The 22466-nt window shown below is 43.5% G+C and overlaps 1 protein-coding gene across 4 annotated transcripts in view; it reads left to right on the plus strand.

Moving 5' to 3' along the window:
* The first annotated feature begins 860 nt into the window (after nucleotides 1–860).
* The window catches only part of nonC (serine/threonine-protein kinase Smg1), a 117741-nt gene continuing 96135 nt past the window's right edge, over nucleotides 861–22466 (plus strand). Inside the window, exons 1-6 of one of the 4 annotated variants that reach the window (XM_075702352.1) lie at nucleotides 861–1405; nucleotides 6729–6960; nucleotides 8391–8472; nucleotides 13311–13352; nucleotides 14132–14440; nucleotides 19995–20042. In XM_075702352.1, coding sequence (XP_075558467.1) covers nucleotides 1021–1405; nucleotides 6729–6960; nucleotides 8391–8472; nucleotides 13311–13352; nucleotides 14132–14440; nucleotides 19995–20042 — 1098 coding nt within the window. In that variant the 5' untranslated portion in view covers nucleotides 861–1020. Of the gene's footprint in view, nucleotides 1406–2802; nucleotides 2922–6728; nucleotides 6961–8390; nucleotides 8473–13310; nucleotides 13353–14131; nucleotides 14441–19994; nucleotides 20043–22466 lie in introns of those variants that run through there. The other 3 variants (XM_075702354.1, XM_075702355.1, XM_075702353.1) reach the window with 3 other exon arrangements.

Here is a 22466-nt window from a genome sequence, read left to right on the forward strand (position 1 = left end):
GTATTGCAGCGGTAAAGCGGTCGAGGCTAAGCCCATATATAAATATGCGCATGAGTTGCGCACTAATTTCCCCATGTCTTCTAGCTGGATTTTGTGGTCTAGGTCACATCCAGATTGAGAGGTGCCGCGGAAACTCTGAATAAAGCTGTCATCAGGTTGAAGTGAATTCGTTATAACGAGGTATTTGCAGCGTGTGTCGCAAGGGCCATGGTGCGTGCATGCCGTTTGGGCAGTCTTTACCGCGTAATTTTTGTCCAACAATTGCACCAAGTACCAGGAATTGCAGCCAAGGCTGGGAGGATCCCGCCGCGACTCGAAGCAGCCGCAGTGAGCGACAATCATAACGAACAACTCTGGGCCGTCCAGCCGGTCATCGAGGCGCTGGCCAGGCAGGGACCCAGAGAGCCGGCAACGGCGAGCGAGGACCCAAGGCGCGCGGCCGGCGTTCAGAAGACGACGTAGGCCCTGTCCGGAGCGCGCAGACTCAAATAAACGTTTTACCAATACAATGTCCAACAGAACTAGACATGGCGAAAATCGTAGAAGTACCGGGGTCGTGCTGCGCGCAACTGCTTGAAGTTCACTCATATAGGTGTTCTGTGGTTCACTCTTGTGGAATACATCGTTAGCCACGAGCGCTTAATTTCGGTTTCGTTTGTTACCGTTGGGAATGAGGTTGTAATCAAGGCACTAAAATCCAATCCAAAAAGTCAGTTACGAATTCTTTTTTTTTTCACTGAGATTGTGTGCTATGGATAAATAATTTAAGCATTAACAAATTTTGTTTAAATATGAGACGTTCGCAAGTTGTTACTCGTGTTATATTAAAATTACGTTATGGTTTGACTTTACTGCGTTCCTGCAATGATACACAGGCTAATGGCGTCCGTGCATTATCACCGCTGCGTACTCCGCTATCGTCACGCTGGTGGCTGTACCCGGCTCAGCTGAGCAATGTGACACGCTGCTTGCGCGTGTGAGAGAAAAAAAAGACTCATCGCAGAGCGTTTCGTGAGTTCGATGAGCGGCAGCCGCTGGTTCGTCAGCAAGTCCAAGGAGTCCCGCCGCGAGCGGACTCGGACCTCGCACAACCACGGCGACGAACGCCGCGATGACTACGTCTCGTCGCACCATCGCCGCGGCTCCGAGCGCGCGTCGGAACGTCCGCGCGCATCCCACCACGGCGCCGCCGCCAGCAGCCCCGACCGCAAGGACAACCCCCGGCCGTCAGCTGCCAAGAACTCTGAAGGCGGTGGCGGCCACGGTCAACTCGTGTTTCGGCGCCAGGACCGCGTCAAAGTCAAGCAACGTACGCCCGATGGTTCACCTCGGCGCGACGAACACAAACCCCCTTCTTCCGCGCCTTCCAAGTCGCGTGGCCGGGGAGATTCCAAGAAACCATCAGGTGACTGGCTCGTATGTGGGTCCTGCGTTCACAAAGTCGCAGGAGGCGGTGGTTGTTAACTTTGTTTCCTTTATTTATCGAGTCGCCGCGTGACGTGTTCGTTGAGGCGGGCTACTTTTGTGGCCCAGCACCTCTTCGACGTCGAGACGTAGGGAACGCGCGAATTGGCGTTGCTCATCTGTGCGTCTCTTCGCCAGTGCTCTCGGACGTGTTCTTTTGTCGCCGAAGCCCGGGGAAGGGACCCAAAGCGAAGACGCGACCGTTAGTCTGGCTTCCCTGTCGCGTCACGATGTTTTGCGGTTCGCCCTCTGAACTGGCTGTATCGCGCTATCTTTAGCGCTTGTCTTTGCGGTTCTTCGGCGATAACCGCGAATATGGGTGGTCAGCTTGGCTGCCCCTAAAAAGAGCTGTGGCGCTTCCGCGCTCCCATTTCCTCAGCAAGCAACAAAGCTGTGCTGCACGGCCTTGATGTTCGCCGTTGTTGTAAACACGCGGCATGCGGTTGCCGTGGGATTGGCGCAGCGTCGGTTTGAAAGCCTGTTAGCATTCGTTGTTTCCGCAAACCGATGGCCGACCGACAGCCCGTCCCACGTGGGTGCGTGTTGGCCCGCATGAGTAGTACTGCCATCGACAGTGAAAGCCAACGAACCGAAGCGCAATGTAGCGTCTTCGCGCGCACCGTCACCCAATACCTTCTTTGGCCGTCTCGTAACATTGGAGGGCGAAGGGGCGTGCCTTCCGTGTTTCGCGAGTCAGTAGTGTTGGGGAAACTGCGAATTGGCAGGTTTGAGCTTTGCGCGCGAAGCCTGTGCAAAGCAGGTCCCACGTGGGTACGCGCGATCAAGCTTAATTAGCCCTGTAGAACGTGTTTCGGAACTTCCGAGTCGGACAAATCAACAAAAGAATGCGGCGACGGTTACGTTGAACTACGCTCAGCGCAATCGAATTTCGCGCGTCTCTGTACGTGTGCCCGTACACTTTTGCAAACTACTACGGTATTGAAGCGCGAGCTTTTCCCGACGCCAACGCCAGACGTACACAAAATAAAGACAAAAACGCGGAATTTTTTTTTTTTTTGCGTTTTGTGCAACCAGCCGTCGTTGCGCCAGTGTTGAACATAGTTGTATTAAATGCACCTGTGTTGCTATTTTTCAAATGTCAATACATCAGCTTTTCACTTGGCTGCATTATCTTACCTAGGGAGCTCTTACGGCATATAGCTGCCTGTTCACATTTAGTCAGCCTGCTTTCATTCAACCAACGGACACATATCTGTTGCCATAGCAGTTGCGATGCTGCAACAACATTTCCCTAGAAAGATAGTGAGCAGTGCTTCTGCATCAGCGATGTGATTTGAGCACCGCAGCGCCCTTCAGCGGAGTGAGTGATGCACTCATTGTCGCACTTGACAAAGCACACACTGGGTTAACCTTAGCCGGGAGCAGGCTCGATGCGTGGCATAAACAGAAGCCAGCCGGCTGCATGCATCGTCCGTTTCGTGCGAGGTGGCTGCGAGGTGATTTATTTCTGCCTTTTCTATTCTTTTGTGTTTTTTTAGTTTTTGCATGCTTGGCTATTGCAGCACCTGCACTAACTGTCCGGCACTCCAAACAATTGAACTCTTCTTTCGATTGGTTTTAGTGAAAGCGGTCTGATACGTTTGAGGGTCCGTGTCTCCCAGTGGGAGATCAAATAAAAAGAAAAAGGCTGGATAGGAGGAAGAATTGCTAGCAGTTCATTTATAGCTGCCACGATAGGTAATAAGAAAGGCTTTTGTGAGAACTCTTTCTAATGCAGCAGTAGAGAGGAGCAAGTGCAACTTCTTTTTTGCAGTGAAAACCTGTGTGTGCAAGGCTGGTTGTCAACTATGCAGGCAGAAGTGGTGAGGTCTGCATGAGCTAGAATTTGTGATCCAGTAGAGTCTGTCGTTACTTGTTCCTGCTGTTTCCTGTGGCACGTAATGATTGCAGGCAAGGTAGCACCGCTGTGCTATTGAACTTCTCTGTTATGAAAGCTGTGCCTTGACAGTTGGAATCATGTCAGTGGCTTTCGCAGCTGGATAGAACTGTGAACATTTGTGCTGTTGAACATTGTGCACTCAAAGCTTGCCACACGGATGCAGACTTTTACTTTGTGTGAATGTAATTTATACAGAACTCGCCAACACGCAATTTTAAAGTTTTCTAGAGAAGTTGCTAGCCATCTATCGGGAAGCAGACATGATACTCCAATATGAATGCGTTATTTGCATTCAAGACCATTAAGTGTCCTTGAATTTACAGTGAAATCAAGGTACTGCTTGACACTGTGTTGAAGGGAAGATGTACTTTGTGTGCATCAGCAAGTCATGTTCCAACCTATGCTTCTCCTGCAATGGTTCTGTGAATGTTAGTCTGCTGCTCCCTTTCATCTCAGTGCCCCTCTTACATTGTGGTAATAGGCCTTTTCAGGACTTGCACTTGAGAGCGCTTAGAGCAGACAGCTCAGAGTAGAAATGAGGATGGGCATCCATGCTTACGGAGCCATGTGGAATGCAAAGACGCAAGAATTGTTAATTCACCAATGCCCATTTATACCTGGTGCATTCTTCATGTCCTTAATTTAATTGGGTAAAAAGAGGCTCGTTACCTGTAGAGAAAATTGGATTTAGTGTCTCGTCATCGGTTAAACTTGATAGGTCTTTAAGCCTATTTCACTGCCATACCACTGAGTCTTGGTGATCAGGCCTTATTAAAATAAATGACAGCTGCGGTTGGAATTACTTGGTTTGGCAAGTGGTGCTGTACCTTTTTACAAGCTTGTCTGATGGTTATTTTGTTCCGTGCTTTTGTTTCATACCAATTCGGAGATGCTAAATTTGGCGAGTTGGTCTGTTTGCCGGGGAGAAGTGGCACTGAAAAACTGCTTGCTACAAAATGTTTGCGTCTTAGCAGTGTGCATTGTTGGGCTAATCTATTCCTCCTATTGAGGTGGTGGAAACAAGCTCAAAATTAACAGGCACAAACTAGCACCTCCAGTGTCCTATCTCGTTGCTATTATTTTTGTGCTTGTTTCCATTGTCCAAATATGTTTGTGTTACCAAGGCAGCATCCATTAGGTACATTTCTGTGCTGGAAAATATGCGATCAGCTGTGAAGGGAACAGCGGTGAAAAGCTTTCTCTCCCTCGCTTATCTTTGTGGCCAAAGATAATGGGTTGTGGAAGTAAGCCTATGTGCCCTCATTTTCCTGCCCGCTGTACTTTGCATAAACACTTTTTTTTTCTTTTGCTTATCACTAGTTTTTGCCACACTACTATGGGTTAGTCATTGCTGTGCTCCTCTCAATGCACATTTGACTATCAGCACTAACCTCCTTTTTTCCTTTTGTTTTGCGTACCGCAGACTTGAGGTGCAAATAGGGATGACTTTAAAACAGTACGAATAAATGCAATCCAACTGTAGAAATGATAGGAGAAATTAGGCATAACTGCTGATAACAAAAATTATGCTGTTGCACTCACTATAGGTCATAAAATTCTGACGAAAGCATCACCAAACAAAGCATGCAACAGGATACTGATGCAAGAACTATACTGTTATCGCAGAAGAGATTGCCGGTTGCAGTGTACTCCAGATAGACAAAATTCGCTTGAATGGAAATGCCGGATAAAGGAACAGTGGTATTAACTTCGGTAGCCCGCCCACAGGCACAGTGTTGGCAAACTTGGGCTACATGAAACACAACTTTCTGTGAACTCTGATTAAATAGAACTACCAGCTACCTCATCACCTTATGGAATAGGAAAAATTGGACAAACATGTCAAATTTGATGCTATAGATAATGAAAATATAATTCATCTGGCAATTGTTGGAAAGTTAATGCAAATTGAAGGTTGCAGTATCGCACCAGTGTTTCTGCCATGAGGTCATAAGTACTCTACTGTGCAAGTAATGATCCCTGATAAGGAAAAGAGCACTATGAAGTACGCAGGCTCTTGCCACTACTGCTTCTTCCACACAACCTGGGATGAGAGGCCTCACATGGTGCCTTTGTTACCTGCTCTGTGGAGACAGTCTAAAGTTGTACCAGTAAAGTTGGTGCAGAAGACTATGATTCTGTTGATGAAGATACAGATGTTAATGTTCCAGTGCATGTTACTGCTTTTGGACCAGACGGCAAGAGATGTAGTTGCAAGTCTGCACCGTTATTTTGAATGCGAGAACTGTGCCAAGTGATTGGGAATTCTTTCGCACATGAACACCACCTTTGCACAACAGAAAGATTCAATATGAGAAGCAGAATGCAGTAAAGCTTTTTTTTTTCACCACAGTAAACACTCGGACACTTTTTAAATAAAGCTCTTCTTGTTGATTTTTACGTGCTTCGCTTAAATTAAACTTTGAATAAACGGAACATGTTATTTTGCCTCTTCAAGTTCTGTTTAAGTCTACTGTATATTGAATATTTCAACTGCCATTGAAACAAATGCTGAATGGTTTGGTCTTGCATGCCTGCATCGATTAGTAAAATATGTCCATATGTATCACTGGAAATATTGGCAAAGCATGGATCTCGGAATCCAACACCAATACTTTTCCCTGTTACTTGGTGTAGTCATATATCATATACACTTGATAGTAAAAATGAGTAATTGCCATTGATGTGCTAATATTGCCATCAGAAGGCTAACTTGGCCTGTGTAAGTTTTTTATGTCTTTGTTCTGATATGAAGCTCTCACAATGCAGCTACCATATAAAAAAATGTTTTGTGACACAACATCAATGACATGTTAATAGATTTTTCTTTTGCCTTAATGAACTAAGGACAGTCAACCTTCAGTAAAGCTGGTCATTTCACGAAATCCTTCGGTGTTTGTGCAATACGTAACTTTGTACAGTTGAGAGCAAAAACGTGGACACTGCAGGCGCCGTGAAATAAAAAATATGTCGAAGCCTAGGTGTGAAGGCTGTAATCAAGTGTTGCAGGTTATGTATGCCCATTCAACCTATGTCATGCATTAAGGTAATTCCACATTGCATGGCTATGCTACAAGAAGTTGAAATTTTTTTGCCGATGCCATGATTTCTGGACTTGCTCTTCGCTGTTCGTGCTTTTGTGTAATAAGGGAGTTAGAGAATGTACATCTGTACAGTGATACTCGCTTAGTATTACATTGACAGATTATTCTTCAGAAACGGAGTATGCCTCTGTTCATGGAAAATGTAGTTTTCCACAGCAAGCTATCCGCGTCTCTTGCGATAATAAAAATGACCATGTTGTGACGTTTTTTTACCTGTCCCTGTATATATGCTGACTTGTGTCCGTCGCTGTGTGCCCCAGGGGACGACGACCTGTGGGGCGCCCTGGGTCACGTGTACAGTGAGGTCCCGGCATGGGCGCTGCGGGAGGCCCGCGAGCGCCTGACCCCGGCCTGGGTGGCCAAGCACCAGAGCTACCTGCGCCGTGTGCTCGAGGAGGCCCTGAAGCGTACCCGGCTGCCCCACGATGCCCGCAACGAGCTGGCTGCCTGTCTGTCTGCCTATGGCACCTTGCTCGGCGAGAGGGCCAAGGAGTGAGTGGACCTTGGCGTGCCTGTGCCCATCTGGAGACACACCTGTAACCATTTAGTTGGAAGCAGGAGGGGCTGCTGTTTGTGTTGCACTGCCTGAATCATTAACAGCTAAAATGACATGGCCTTGGGCTGGCTAGTGGTCTTCGGAATTGAACGTGTTGGGCATAGAAGAGTCACCGCAAAGAAGACAGAACAATGGAGAACTTCATTGTTGTCCACCATCTTTGTCGGACCAGTCTATTCTGTGCCCGAAATGTTCACTAAAAAGATATCTTGATTCTAAATCCTTTCGTTTTACTTAACGGGGTGATTGTTTCATTTATTTATTTACTTATTTGTTTTAATTAGGGTACCTTACAGGTCCTACATAGAGCACTGGTTAAGGGTGGCGTAGGGCTGTGCATAAAATATGTGGTATTTTTTTGTGGGAAAACATCGTTCACAACTACTTACTCATACAAGATAAAAGAAGCCACCTTGGCAAAACAGTTGCCAGGATGGCACTTCAAAACTTTTACATCATCTTTCTTGGTGTAAGCTGACCAAATGCCTTAGTCTTCAGTCCTTTCGGTAAGACCATGAACAGCAGTTCTGATGAGAGTCCAAGGGCTGGGATGTGTGGCTTTAACTGAATGATGTGAACAATATTAGTCCGTAGGTGACCAGGCGCCACTGTAGGGTTTATCAAGATCAAATGTCAGCGACCTGGTGTAGTATGCAGTAGGGGAGTTGTAGGAACTTAACTGAGAGAGAAACTCTTTGAGATAACCAGAGGAGCACAAATGAGTTGGCAGAGCTATAGATATCGCTGTGGTGACTGCTGTATGGAAGACAGCATTTCAAGATACTGCACATGCTAGATGTAGCAAGAGATACCAGTAGGTAGAGGGATGAATAATTCAGTGTTTGCAGTTACACTCTTTTGGAAGAGAGGTAGCACTGTCAAGTGCTTGTTTCATCTACGCTATACATGTCATACGTTAAAAACTCCTGCAAGGAGGAAATGTGTGTATTGCAGTACATGCCTTGATGACATTACTGTCACTTATGCTGGTTGTTATAACAGCTTGGTGCAGTTGAATACAAAGGGGAATAAGAACAGGGTCCAGCATTGTTGACATTAAAAGAAGAGTTCGTGAACGTCTCCATTTCTTTTTGGCAAACTACTGAGCAATTAGAGAGATAAATGTCTGTTCACAGCATACCTCACAAAAGAAAGCTAATGCATTCTTAGAATATTATAAATTAAAGGTAACATTTTTTATTCTTCAGCAAGTCTTAGTGAATTCAAGCTTTAGTCATAGTAATTTTTCATTGTCCTAAGGTTAGTACGTTTGTACGTGAGATCGCTAAAACACACCATCGTAAAGTAGTATGTTTGCTGCAGAAAAATTTGGAGTGAGTTTTGTTGGCATTTTGTCCACATGCAGGTTTGTGGACTGGCTACTAAATGTATATGACACAAGCATTCCGGATGAGTCCCGTATCTGCCTGCTGAAAGCATTGTTGGAGGTGAGGCTACAGTAATACTTCAGTACAAAGCATGGTTACTTTCTTGTTCCTGCGTTTCAGCTGTGCCTGCGTCTGTGTTGTTTTCTAAAGTGAATAGATTGTAAAAAGTTACGCGGATCCAACGCACATGTTTGAACCTTGAAGGGAAGCTTTTGTGAAGCTGTTGTTTAAATGCTATAAGGCTATATGTGATGCATTCAACTGTCTTTATTGTCATCCTATGCTCTGCGTAATCTCATGCAATGTTTGTTTGTGCGCTGTACAGACCACAATTTTAATGTTGGACAGTGTTTGTGTTTATGTGCAGTACTGCTTGCAAGGTATGCCAAAATGCAAAAGAATATCTTGACGATACACGGTGTCAGAATGTATACCCAGTGTTGTCGCGAGTATGAATGTGATGGTGTGATGTTTCTAGAGTGGTGTACACATTGAGAAGTAACATGTGAAAGAAAGTGATAGGGTTTACTATTATTCGCCATTTTCATTCCTGCATATCTTGTCTAATAATAGAAACCGGTGCGTGCAAACATGCTTTTGCATACACATGCTCTGTTCAGCATGGCAGCAGCAGCCATGGTCAGCAAGGCTCGCAAAGAAAGCTTTGTTCTAAAAAGAAAAAAACAAATGGACCATTATTTCCTTAATATGCTAGTTTTTAAAACTGTCATATGTGAACCCAAGGTTTCTTTGAAAGATTTGGAGAGAGCTTGTGGAAACTCCTCTAGAGATGTAGCATTTCGGAGTATCGTTTTCGACCAAGATAAAAAGTCTGGTGAGATGGCGGGCATTCATTTCAAAGGGTGCATTGTAAGGGCATGAGGGCTATAAGCTGTGGAGATAACAAGCACCGCAAAGTACAGTAAACAATGTAAACGCATGTCAGACACTACAAAAGGACAGCAGCTTGTTCTTGGCCCTCTGTTTGCACCGCTTACCATATTAGTATGATGTTATGCCAACAAGGCCCAGATAATAACCATTTTGCTGACACCAGAAGTTCTGGCTCCATAGGCATGTGCAGGGATTTTCGTTAGAGAGGGTGGGAAGGGGCAATCTGTCTTGAAGTTCAGGAGTGTTTGCTGTTTGGCTAGTTGGTTGGGAATGGCACACGGTGAAAAATTGTCCTTTTTTTTTTTACTCTTTATTGGGCGAAACGAAGCATCTCGATACACACATATGGCATTCTTTTTTTTGCTCAACGTTGCAGTATTTTGAGCAATTTTTTTTCCTGGCAGGTGAGCTGTGAAAGTTAGATTATGGAAATAACAGGATTGAAAAATAGTTATTTTGTGATTTTTTTTGTCTCAGACCAACTCCTCCCCTTACCGGGGAGGGGGGGGGGACAGTCTAAAAATTAGCGAGAAATCATTTTTAGAAAGTTGCACTTTCAGAATCTGCATCTATTATTCTCTTTATCTGCCATGTTGCTTATCTCTTATGTCGATATTTCAACTATAATATATAAGTTTAAAACTATAGGGCAGGTGATTTGTTTGTTTTCTTCATTTTCTCAAAATAATTTTGCGCACCCAGCCACCCTTTTACTGTGATGTCAGTACCCATCACACTTAGAAGAATAATTATTTTTGGCACGTGAAGATAGATGTTGAAGCACAGAACATAGGGAGCACATTTTTAAAAAATGTTTCTTTTTAAAAATTTTTATATTTGTCTTGTGTGACAGCTGCGTGGACATGTTCAAAATGCTGCAGTTCAGTCTGGTGCAAAATAAGAAATGATGGTTCAATCATAAAAGTGCTTCCTTCATTGTCTTATGCTTTCTAGCATTGATTCATGTGCCATTTGTATATTTTTGTGCAGTGGGTATTTGTCCATTGTTATAAAAAAGAGACCTTTTACTGTACCCCTGCAGTAATGAACTTGCAGAAAAAATAATGCATTTTTAGAATTGGAAGAAGGAACTAAACAAGCATATCAACTTCTATGAAATTTGGTTCAAAAATAAAAAGATTGCTTTAGAATCTGTCCTCCCTTCATAGCCTTCTCTATGCAGAAGAAAACTTGCTAGATGTTGATTGTTGTGCGTTCGCAATTGTGTGGGTTCTCTTTCAGAACTCTCCTTATAGCACAAACAAAGACACTTAGAAGATTTCATTTTCTTAGAAAGGAAATGCAACCCCCATAAAAATTTCGCTGCTTTTCAGGCAGTAGGCATTAACAACTCGGCATGCTAGCAAGCATGCATAATCTCAGTCAATGTTGTAGCACTTACATATTGTGCCCTCATCTGTATAAAGCCTGCATTCTTTTGAAAAATTCTGAAGGATGTACAGTCAACGACCGATTTTCCGGACGCCCGATTTTTCGGACATTCCCGATAATTCGTACGCCTTCGCGGCGCGGCCACGTACCCATAGAGTCAATGTATAAGAACGTCTGAAATTTCGGATGCAAAAAACCTTGGCAGTCCGATTTTTTTAACTTTTTTTTCTATGACCGCGGGTCCGAAACGGCGTTAATTGTATCCACCACCGCCTCCATCTAGATTATCTTGCCGCCTCTAACCGGCGCTTTCGCACGCAGATCCGCTGGCAGCCGAGCCACCACCGCGGCAGCACTAGGCCTAGCTGCTTCGACGTTCGCTCCCAAGCTTTTTTCCGGTCGGGGCTGTGTTTTCCATTCAAACAATTCGCCGCTGTTATCAATGGCGCCGACTCCGCCTTTGTAACCATCGCCTGTGTCTTGGAAGCTCTGGAAGCATGACGCGTTGCATGATGCCGCTTTCCGAAAGTTCGCTTCGCCTCAATGCAGCACTGTTGCGCAGTGAAGCACACGCGAAGTATAGCGGTGAAGCATGCAAAGAGTGGGAAGGGGAAATTGTCACGGGACACAGTAGGTATTCGTTAATTACACACGCGTGCACCCGCCGTCTCCTATCACAGTACGAGCACTTATACGCCTAATAAATGTACTGGCAGGCCTGCAGAGCTATTTGGGACGTGTGGGTGGCGATTTGAGTCGCTGGGGGCAGAAAAAGGCATGCATTCATTTTTTTTTTCGGACTGCCCGATTTTTCGGACGTTTTCGCTGCCCCTCGGAAGTCCGAAAAATCGGACGTTGATTGTATTACTGCAATGGTAAAATACAAGCACCGTTTCTGATCGGCACACCGAACACTACTGCAAGAGGTGACCATGTGAGGCCACTGTAGCAGTAGCTGCTGAGAACATAAGTCTTTCTCTGATGGTGAAATTTATGCATGGCTAACATTTGTCATCTGTGTTGATATTGTTGGCTTCAGTGAAGTCGCCTCCAATGTAGTGTGTCATTTCCTTTGCTTTTGACCTTCATATTTTTGCGCCGCACTCATCAAAATGAGCACTGTTAACAATAAGGGACTCTGTGCAAGTGCATATCAGGCAGCCTGCTAGTACTTGCATGACATTTTAGACTTTTCATTAGACTTTTCATTTATTGTGTTAAAGGAAGGTCCTAGACCTCGAGACCCTAGTGGACAACTTGCCAGGTTTTCTTTTTTTTTGGATCGTGTGTGCTTGTATAATGATCTACTGAGTGAGAATGAGCGCCACTTCATTGGAACATGGTACTCGCTGCTGTTTTGTGATCATCCCTTGTGTTTCAGCGCAGCGAGGTGCCTACTAAGTGTATGCTGTCATTGTGCCAGGCCACTTGCTGTATGTGTGCGTGCTTGTTGGCAAACTGCACCTGCCTTTTGTGGGAGCATCTGTGCAGGGAGCTGGTCTTTGTGTGTTCACGATACCCGGTCATGCACGTGTGTGATGTGCATCTTGTTGAGCTAAAAGCAACTGTTGGCAGCTTTTGTTTCTGCAAGTGATGTGCACTTGGACCGGTCATTCTCAAAGAGTCTATATATAGAGCAGTGGCATGCTTGGGGTGTTGTTAGGGGTGTGCGAATTCAAAATTTTCAAATACGATTTGAATACAAATACTTAACATCGATATAACAATGTGCATATGCATTTATTAACAAATTGCTTTATTTTAACATGTGGGAACATTGCAATTACATTGTCATTTGTAAAAAATTGAACTAGTAAATTCTTATACTAAAAGATTACGTATTTGGCTCATGTTAGCGTTGGAAAACTAAATTTATGACAGTTGTCTGTTCTCGCCAACCTGTGCCTTATTATGCCGCACCGCATCAATTTCCTGCAAACTCAGAGGCATTTGACCCTGTAACTGTCATCACTCATTGCATTTGCTGTCAAGCAATAACCTCAGCATTGCGGATGGGAGCTGCAAAAGAGTGCACCCTCGCTGTTTGCAAACCTGTGCCCCTTGCTACTGAGAGGCTGGCTGTTCTGCACAGCTTGTACGTCAAGTGGCCAAGCGTGATTTACAGGCTAAATTTCGCCAGCAGCATGAAATTTTTGCAAAATTCAGTACAAAATCGAAGACACTTTCTTAGATAACATAGAAATAAATTCTAAGAACCATGTTTGCTCCCGCACAGCCAGAAATATGTTCGATTTGTTTCGAATATTTGTATCCATTGAACATTCGAAAATTTTCGGAGCCCTAGTTTTCGAATTGAATACGAATGCTAAAAATATAATATTAGGTAATTTTCGAAGATTCGCACACCCCTAGTTGTCACCTATTAAAAGTGTACAGTATGCTTTCAAAGGTGCTATGCAGTACGCAAGAGACTCTTCTGAGAAGATAGGTGATGATGCTGATCGTGATAGGGTTAACGGCAATTCGATGCGCAGCAAGCGCATTTTATTTTAGTGTTAAATATGTGCCTAGCCACATTTTTTTTCGCTTTTATCTCTATTTAAAACAAAGTGGTTTCACGTACTCACACAGTTTTCGTTTTTCAATTGCAGGTGCTGAAGGGGAATCCCCAAGTTGCTGCTGAGGTTCTGCAGGTTAGAAGGCTCTCCTTTTAATTCCCTTGTTTTTGTCTTAGCTAAGTGTAACACTGAGGCACTGTACTATCAATAAATTGCAAGATCTTTATGATAGCAGGATGTCACTGAAGTTTATCATGACTGAAAGTTGTGAAGTTGTTGCATACGTACACATTTCTTGCTGTATTTTGAACGTTTCGTATGGGAGAATGGTTTCAACTGACCATTTGACTTAAATGCGAGTTCTTAAACCTACAAAAGCCCAAGCATCGTTCCACTTGAAGAAAAAAATTAGGACAACTAGTTTGCTTTTTGTTTTGGCCATGGAGAATACAGTATTTACATATTTAATCGCATAATGCCTGCACACCCCATATTTGCCATCGAAAATGAAAATTTTTTTCTAATTACACAGGGAAAATTTTTTCCACACAATAATTACACCCCCACACTTCGGATCAATTTTCCACATAAATATGTGAGAGCATTATACGATAAACATATTATATTTGCAAAAAGAAAAGGAAATCTGTTATAGTAAGAAAATAATTATTTATTCATTGTAGTTATTTCCTGAACTATCCACGAGTGGTTCCAGCATTAAAGAAATGGTACTGCGCCTGTTGTGTTAACTTTCCCGTGCTTAAATCACAGTTCGGCGGTGTCCAATTGAGGATATGAAAAATGTGACATTGGGCTATGTGGGGGATTAAAACTGAAAAATTGTAAACGGGAGTTGCCAGTCAGTGATACCTTTGTTTTTTTGTTTTTTTTTTTTTTGTTTTTTTTGCATGCAGACGATGATGGGTCGTGCCCAGTCTATGCTTGAGTCAGCTGAGGACTGCGAGCTGCTGCTGTCGGCATGTGCACTGTCCCTGTGGGCCGCGGAACAGGACCCCGAGGCCTTCGCTGCATCTTACTTCCACGATGCCGTTGACATCCTCGTTGGGTGGCACATTGACGCCCCGTCGGAATCCCTGGCCCGGCGCACGGGCGAGGCTCTGGAGCAGCTTGGTCCCTTCTGGGCCGCTGATCCAAGCTTCTGTGCCACTCTGCTGGGGCAGTTTGTCGAGGACCTGGATGCCTATGCCGAGGATCTTGCCAATGTGAGCGAAGCACTGTTCTCACTATAAACGCTCACATCTGTTCATATTTCTAGTTGCAGTGGCCTACGGTTTCTTGTATTATTTGTTTTCTGACTTTTCGAGAGGAAGTAAGCATACTTTTTGCTGTAGTAAGTAAGCCCAGCCTACCGTATTTACACGATTGTAAGTCGACCCCTTTTTTAAAATTTGAAAGTCTGAAGTTGGGGGGTCGACTTACAATCGAAACCAAAACATGGCCCCGCCAAAAAAAAAAAGCGATACCAACGAGAGCTACAACGTAGTTACAATTTTATGTTTGCTCTATGGTCCTACCCGTATCTTTTCGCTATCCCGCATGTTTGTTTGCTTTTCGGAAGGGTTTTTTAAACATTTTTGAGAGTCTTACAGTGCATGCAACACTCATGGGGGGTGTCGATAATTGATAGAAGCGCCGCTATTCCCATTTGCGGCGGCACCCTTAGAACGGCGGCACTTGCGGGGAGTATCGGTAGTTCATGGAAGAGCAGACACCGTTCGCGGGTTTCTCTTTCTCTGTTTAAAGGCATTGGCATTGGTTTGACGAACTTTTTGACACGCTCCACTTGACTGCCGGCTACGTGCTACTTCTATGCTTCCCCAGTCGTCATGAGTGCTGCAGGCTCACTAATCTTTCGGCACTCGTTCACAGCAGCGTTCAAGAGGGCTGCCATCCTTTACGCCGAAGAAACAAATCACTGCGCAGCGGGCCGCAATTTCGATGTTTCTAAACGGGTGGTGCGAGAGTGGCGACTGCAGCGAAGCGAAATTTTCACCCTGTGGCGGCAAGTGAGAAATTTCCGACGTGCCGAAGTCTGGACGCTTTCCGGAGCTGTAGGCTAAGCTTGCGGCAGCGTCGCTGAAATGCGTGATCGGTCCCTGCCAGTGAAGTGTGACGTGGTCATGAAACAAGCCCGGACCTTCGCCTTAATTTTGAGGTTCTGCTCCGCCGTGAGTACGAGTGGCTGGCGGCAGAAGAAGAGCCTCCCTGACGGCTGCGTGTGGTTGGGTGCATTTGGCTTGGGCTGCTGTTCTGCAAGATGTCCTGGTGCAGTCGTTTGCCAAATTTGAAATTTCGCTGGACCACAACGCGCTGTGGGACCGCAGCAACGATGACGATGGCAGCACTAGTGAAGACGAGTAGTCCAGTGACCATGTCAGCTACTAATAAATTTTCGTTATCGAATGCACCCTCGGGTTTTTTTTTTTTTTTTTTTCCGGTCAAGCGATATGGGGGGGTCGACTTACATTCGAGTCGACTTACAATCGTGTAAATACGGTACTTGCTGCTGGTGGGAGCCATATCTATGACCTCTGCATAACACATGCAAGGCTCACATCAGGTGGAGATTGTGGGTTTAGTTCCTGTCAGGGGTGAGTTATGTCTTTCTATTTCCCTTTCCTTTTAATAAAAATAATATGATTGTAACAGATTTAGACTTCCTCTTCAATTATTTAAACAGTACAATTACAAAAGTGTTTAATTTCTTTATGCTTTTCGTGGTTCCATTATGTTTTTGACTTCATGTGGTCATTAATTTACTGTGAATGTTTCTTTTGCTGATTTAAGAAGCACAAAAATATTGTATAGACAATCTGATAGTCAAAGCCTGAATTGTTTGATGCGTTAGCATTAGGAGTGTCAAAATGAAGGAAGCTTGTGTGTGAGGTGTGGGAAGCCTGTCATCATGTGTTAGAGGTAAAAAGGGGATGGGAGAGCTTTTATATACATCTGTATATACACACACACACACTGTTAATTCGACCCTGACGGGACCGACGAAACTGGTCGAATTATCCGACGGGTCGAATTAAACAAACGGAGTAAAAAACGAAACATGCTTTTGATTCACTTGCCAGTAGTGGCCTACAGCACAACAGCTTCGCTGCAATACAGCCCTGTTATGCGGTGAAGCATGTCAAGCAGGTGTCATTGTTATATGACATGGCACATGTTCCTTAATTTACACATGCACGTGTGCCACCTCTGGTCACAATATCACTGAGATGGTTAATCGGTTTACTGGCAGGCCTATGAAAGTGTTAGACACCCGCTCTTTTGTTGGCGTAAACGCCCCCTCAAATTTCAGAGTTCTTACATCTTAGCGCCTTCCTTTTCGCTAGCTTTGCCAAAAACACACATAGTCTTTCTGTGCTTCTAGGGGCACAGTTCGTGCTCACGCAAATTTATTTATTTATTTATTTACACTGTTGATCCCATCAGCGATCATAACAGGAAGGGCATGTACATAGTTATCTTACAATATAAGTTATGTAACAATAATAACTAGTGCAATATTTAGATTACACACAATAAATAGGCAATTAGCAAAGGCAAATAATATGGTATGCAGAAATAATAGAGCAATACATTATAATAGTGTTACGAAAAACAAGAGGTCATCAAAAAGGTAGTCAGTTGGCAAAGGTGAACACATGGCAGGCATTAATTATGAGATAATACATGACAGCTCATTTAAGAATAACAACACGTAATGAGAAAGGCTGACAATTAGCAATGATGGTAGGCAGTAATTACAAATTAACACAAGGCAATAGACTTAAGAATGAACAACAGAAAAAGAGGTAAACAATTTGCATAAATAGTGGTGATCAGTAATGACAAAGTAATAAAATGTATAAAAGTTAGGTTTACTCAAGAGGTAATGTATAAGATATGTTTCAGTTGTCGGTAAATAAATGGGGTTATGTATACAGCATAATGAAATAAAATATAATGACACGAAGTAAATGATAACTCAGGTACGTCATAATTATGAAGCATGCAATTCAACTAATGTTAAAAAAGCAGATAAGGTTGGGCTGTTTGTAATAGTAGGGTCTAGCTTATTCCATTCACGTGTTATTAAAGAAAAAACGAATGCTTATGACTTTCTCTATGAACTGGGTGTTCAGTTAATGATAGTGAGTGTTTATGTCGGGTGGGTCGTGTTTGTAGTTTGGAGAAGTATTTGGAACTGTTTATTCTTAATTCATTATGAATAAGTTCATACATAATTTTTGATCTGGCAAACTTGGCTCTGTTTTGTAAGGTGAGGATACCGGCCAGTTTTAACAATTCCGTGGGTGAGTCTGTTATTCTGTATTTATTGTAAATAAATCTTAGTACCTTCCTTGGAACTGCTTCTAGTTTGTTAATGAGTTCTTTGGTGAAAAGAAACCATATAACATTATATTCTAATACTAATCTAACAGATGTGTTATATGTGTTTGGGGGGTACTAGTCCGAGACGTCTTTTTAGAAAAAGCAACTTTTTTGCGTTGTCGAGGTAACATTGTTAACATGGCGCTCACATCTAAAGTCGTGTGTCAATGCTAAGCCAAGGTGCCTGTACTCCTTCACTGTGTGAAGTGTGGTGTTATTTATAGCGTAGTGAAATTCTGATCTGAGCTTTTTTCTCGTAATTCATAAAATAGCTGAATTTCTGAATGTTCAAAGTCATTTCCCATTCGTTGCACTATTTGTACTCTAATGATAAAGCGTAGTTCAAAGCTAGATGGTCATTATAAGAATTGATTACCTGATACAGAACACAATTTTCAGTAGAAAGTCTTAACATTGACAGGAATATTAGAAGGCAGATCATTAATGTACATGAGATATAAAACTTGAGCCGGAATGCTTGCTTCCCTAAATTTAATTGAATATTGCTGGTTAACTTCTACAAATTGAGTGTAGTTAGTAAGATGGTCTTTGATCCAGTCAAGAATGGATACCTTTCCCAAGCTAAGCTCGAGTTTACAAATTAATTTCTTATGTGTTATGCGATCGAAAGCCTTTGAAAAGTCTAGAAAGATTAGATCAATACTTAATGATATATCGGGAACAAGCTCAATTAGTTATGTGACCGTGAAAACTTCTTTGCTTGAACCATGCTGACAAGCTGTTAGTATGTCTTCCTGTTCAAGATATTTGGTTATGTGCTTCAAGATAATGTGTTCTAGTAGTTTAACATAAATAAGGAACGCCTATTGGGCCGTTAGCAGTCTCATATACGATACACGCATGGTGGGCAAAATGAGGTCTCACGTAGCCACAGCAATGTCATAAACAGCGTTAAATGCCAGCCAATATGCTTATTAGACGTCTACTTGCTTGTACTTTGACTGGAGACGGCACATGCATGCCTGCATAATTAAGAAATGTGTGCTGCGTCTCGTGACAGTGACCCCTTTCTATTTTTGGTATGCTTCACCGCACAACATGGCTGTATTGCGGCGAAGTTGAACAATCAAGTTCGGACTATCTGGCTGAGGTCAATTTTGAGATCGAGGTAACGGCAGTTTAGGCTCACAGGAATGTATGGGTGCTGGTGGGGACCATTGGTCAAGATCGAGTTAGGTGAAAAATTGAATTAGCCAAAGTAAAATTAACGGAAGTGTACTGTATAGTGCAACTGACGGTGGTCTCCTCTGAACCATCATCAGTTGCACTTCGCTCCTCGAAGAGGCAATATATGTGTTGAATGAGCTTCTGAGCAACACTTTGCAATGTGAACAGGGCTTAAATCATGGATCGGGGACTTCAAAGAGGCGTGATGCAATGCTAATGCATTTCATTTGCGTTTACTGCTAAATCATCATTGAACTATTTAATACTATTTGTAATTTGATTAGCCTTGAATATCATTTTGAACAACACTACATGAAAAGCGTGCTGGAAGTATCTTTTTTTTAATGGGGGCTTCAACAAGCTTGGACTGAGCAAAGCATTGTGCCATTGTTTGCACTATGGTGCGGAGTATTGAAAAGGGAATGTTGCGAAACAGTTTGATGCCTGACGAAATTTCATCAGTTCGTCGCTAAACGTTCTTCTCATTTAATGCTTGCCTGTTTGTGAGATTGCACACATCATGCCTTCATGCTGTCATGGCTTGTGTTACTTTTGCTTACCTTGGTGAAAGGTTAACCTTCTGCCGTGCTTGCTGTAGCTTTCAGCTCACCCTATGTGCGAACTTATGGCACAGAGTCTATTAGAATTAACACTACGATGCTTTCTAAAGGCGTCAACACTGCTGCGTCACTTGGATGCCAGTGTTATAGTACGCATTCCAGTTCTTGCTCAGGCGCAATATTGTCAGTGAAATTGCTCAGGCCTTGCAAACAAGCTGAATGTTTGTATACAATTGGGCATAGTGTAGGCAAAAAGAAGAGACAGTTGTGTTCACACTTGTCCTTTACTTTAATGTTTGTGGTTTTTAACTACAATCTTTGCTTGCCAACTATGTCTTGAAAACTTAGCTGTGTCAGTCATACCCTCTGAGAAAGTTAATCCCAGGAGAGCCGAATTTTCAGAAATGTTTGCCTGGGTCAAATAAAACACCGCTGCCATTGCCTGCATGACATTACGCTTTGTGGTTGCCTGTAGCAGGAGGGAAGAGAAGTGCATTTGCATTGTGCTTATTCTGTTTTCTTTTCCTCATCCAGGGATGCCTATTTGCATGCACCCAATGCGCCGTTCTCTGCATGCTGATCTGTGCACATGACCCCTTGCAAAATGCCTCTTGTGTTATCCTAGCGCAAGTTCAAGATGACGTACCGGCAGCCCCGCCCTGCCTTTCTGTGCGTGAGTGCATGATTTCCCCAATCCTCTCTCCTTCCTCTTTTCTTCAAGTGGTGCACAGTTAATGCACTTGACATACTTCTGGTGATGGGACCCTGAGTACCAAGCTTACTGCCCCCCATCCATCTTGCCCTCTCTGCCATCCCATGTGCAATACGGCACACTGTTAAAGGAACGTGCATGTAGTACTGTATTCTGCCATTGAGTATCGCTGCGATATGGCATGAAGGTTTGCGAGCAAGAACCCTTTGTGTGTAATTGTATGTCTGATGGCTCACATCGGCCACTTCACTCTGATAATGGTCAAGTATTCCAGTTTTATTGGCTTTATTGCTATTTAGGCATTCTGCACTAAAGAGAAGCACTAGATCAATTCCGACTGATAAAGTAGACTTTTTAAGCTCTATTTTTTGTTAATTTTATGGCACCAGGTTGATTACAAGAAGAGAAAATGAAGAGAAATGTTTCGTTTTTTTTAATTTTGCACTGAAAACCCCGAGCCAGTACATCAGCGTCACGTTCAGAACGTCGGTGTGATGTTGTGAAAGTAGACTTTCTAAATGTAGACTTTGTAAACTCTGTTTAGCATTATTAATTGGCGTGAGATTGATTACAAGAAGAGCAAATTAAGAGGAAAGTTTCATTTCTTTAAATTTTGCACTGAAAACCCCGAGCCAATACATCAGTGTCATGTTCATGATGTCAGTATGACATTGTAGATTTCAAAGCATTTTGTCAAGTCTAGGTCATTGCGGCGGCAGTGAAGGTTCTTGAAACTCCCCCAAGTTCAGTCTTTGACTTCTTTAGAATACAATGTAGTTGGCCAGTGTAAATTTAACTAGGCCTTAGGGGATGCCATTAAAATTCATTGTGCCACGGTGAGCTTGTGCGGAATTTGCAGGCGACGTCTCTTGTCCTAGCGCCTTTTCTGGCTCGCCAAGTCGGCTCTCATGGTATCAATGGATTTTTTCGTATTGTCGAACTGGAATGCATTGATACAGATGAAGCTATTTATCTTTTTAATATCAGACATCAGACCATACTGTACCTAGAAGTGTTTCTTCCCAAACTGCCTGCTTTGGCAGCAGAGAAAGTACATATGAAAAGAGATGAGTAAATAGTAATAGCAGAGAACCTTGGTGCAACTATTAGAGAGATTTAGCCTGTTTTAAACATACAGCTGTTTGTGGAGTATCGGAACACCAGAGACATAAATGCACTCAGTAGCACTGATGGCACTGCCTTGTTCTGTTGACATCATCTAGAGCGACGGCGCATGCGCGCCCACACACACGCCCACACACACACACACACACACACACACACACACACACACACACACACACACACACACACACACACACACACACACACACACACACACACACACACACACACACACACACACACACACACACACACACACACACACACACACACACACACACACACACACACACACACACAGCAAAACCTCTTTAATTCGCATTTCACGGGACCGAAAAATATATCCGAAAATGACCGAATATGTAATTACCGAGGGTATCAAGAAAAACAATTAACAAATGCGTACTACGTCAACATGCTTTTATTTACAGAATGAATCGGCAAATGCTGTTCCTATTTTGCAAAAAAGCAGTGCAAAAGCTGCTATTCTCGTCATCTCGTGACTGATTAGCGGTCACATCGGTGAAGGCCTCGCGACTTCCTTCGCAGCACTGCCGCAGCATGCATCTTCATCCGAGACACACTTTTCACTACTGCACGCACATCCTGATTATTTTTTCGCCAGTGACCTGGTCGGCAACAGATCATCCGTCCATTGCGATGTTGCCAGCACTCTTCATCCTTGATAGCTTCCGCTGTGTTTGTGACAATGCATGCACAGCGGCTGCATCGAGTCAGAAGCGAAACTACCGATTGCCGCAAGAAGTGTGGCTAAAATCGTGGACACTATCGACGCGATTATGGACAGCTACCACGCATTTCTGAAGGCACGTGGTCAACACAATGGTATGCGCCGCGGTTAATGCAAAAAATAGTATTAAGGCACAAATAGGCACGAAGTATTCCTGCATTCTTGTTCATGTATGATTTCCACTAATGACTGTGGAAATGTGGACTCTGCTGCTTTATTTCAATTGCATGCTAGTGCCGCTTTTGCTCTTCCACATTGAAAATTTGTGGAGCTCCCTACTCGCCAAGCTCCGAGAGTTACCGGAATTCGTCGGTGTGCGGCCAAATACATCTGAATTAACGAGAGTTTCATTTTGATAAATACTGCATACATCTGCTGGGAAGAGAAAGTGAGTCCGAATTCTCTGATTTTCTGAATTCACAGGGGTCGAATTAACGAGGTTTTACATTCACAACTTCTGACAATGCTCACCTTTGGATGCCTTCCAGCTCTGTGTGGAAGCTATTGTC

Source organism: Dermacentor variabilis, chromosome 8 (assembly GCF_050947875.1).
Source record: "Dermacentor variabilis isolate Ectoservices chromosome 8, ASM5094787v1, whole genome shotgun sequence".
Classification (NCBI taxonomy): domain Eukaryota; kingdom Metazoa; phylum Arthropoda; class Arachnida; order Ixodida; family Ixodidae; genus Dermacentor; species Dermacentor variabilis.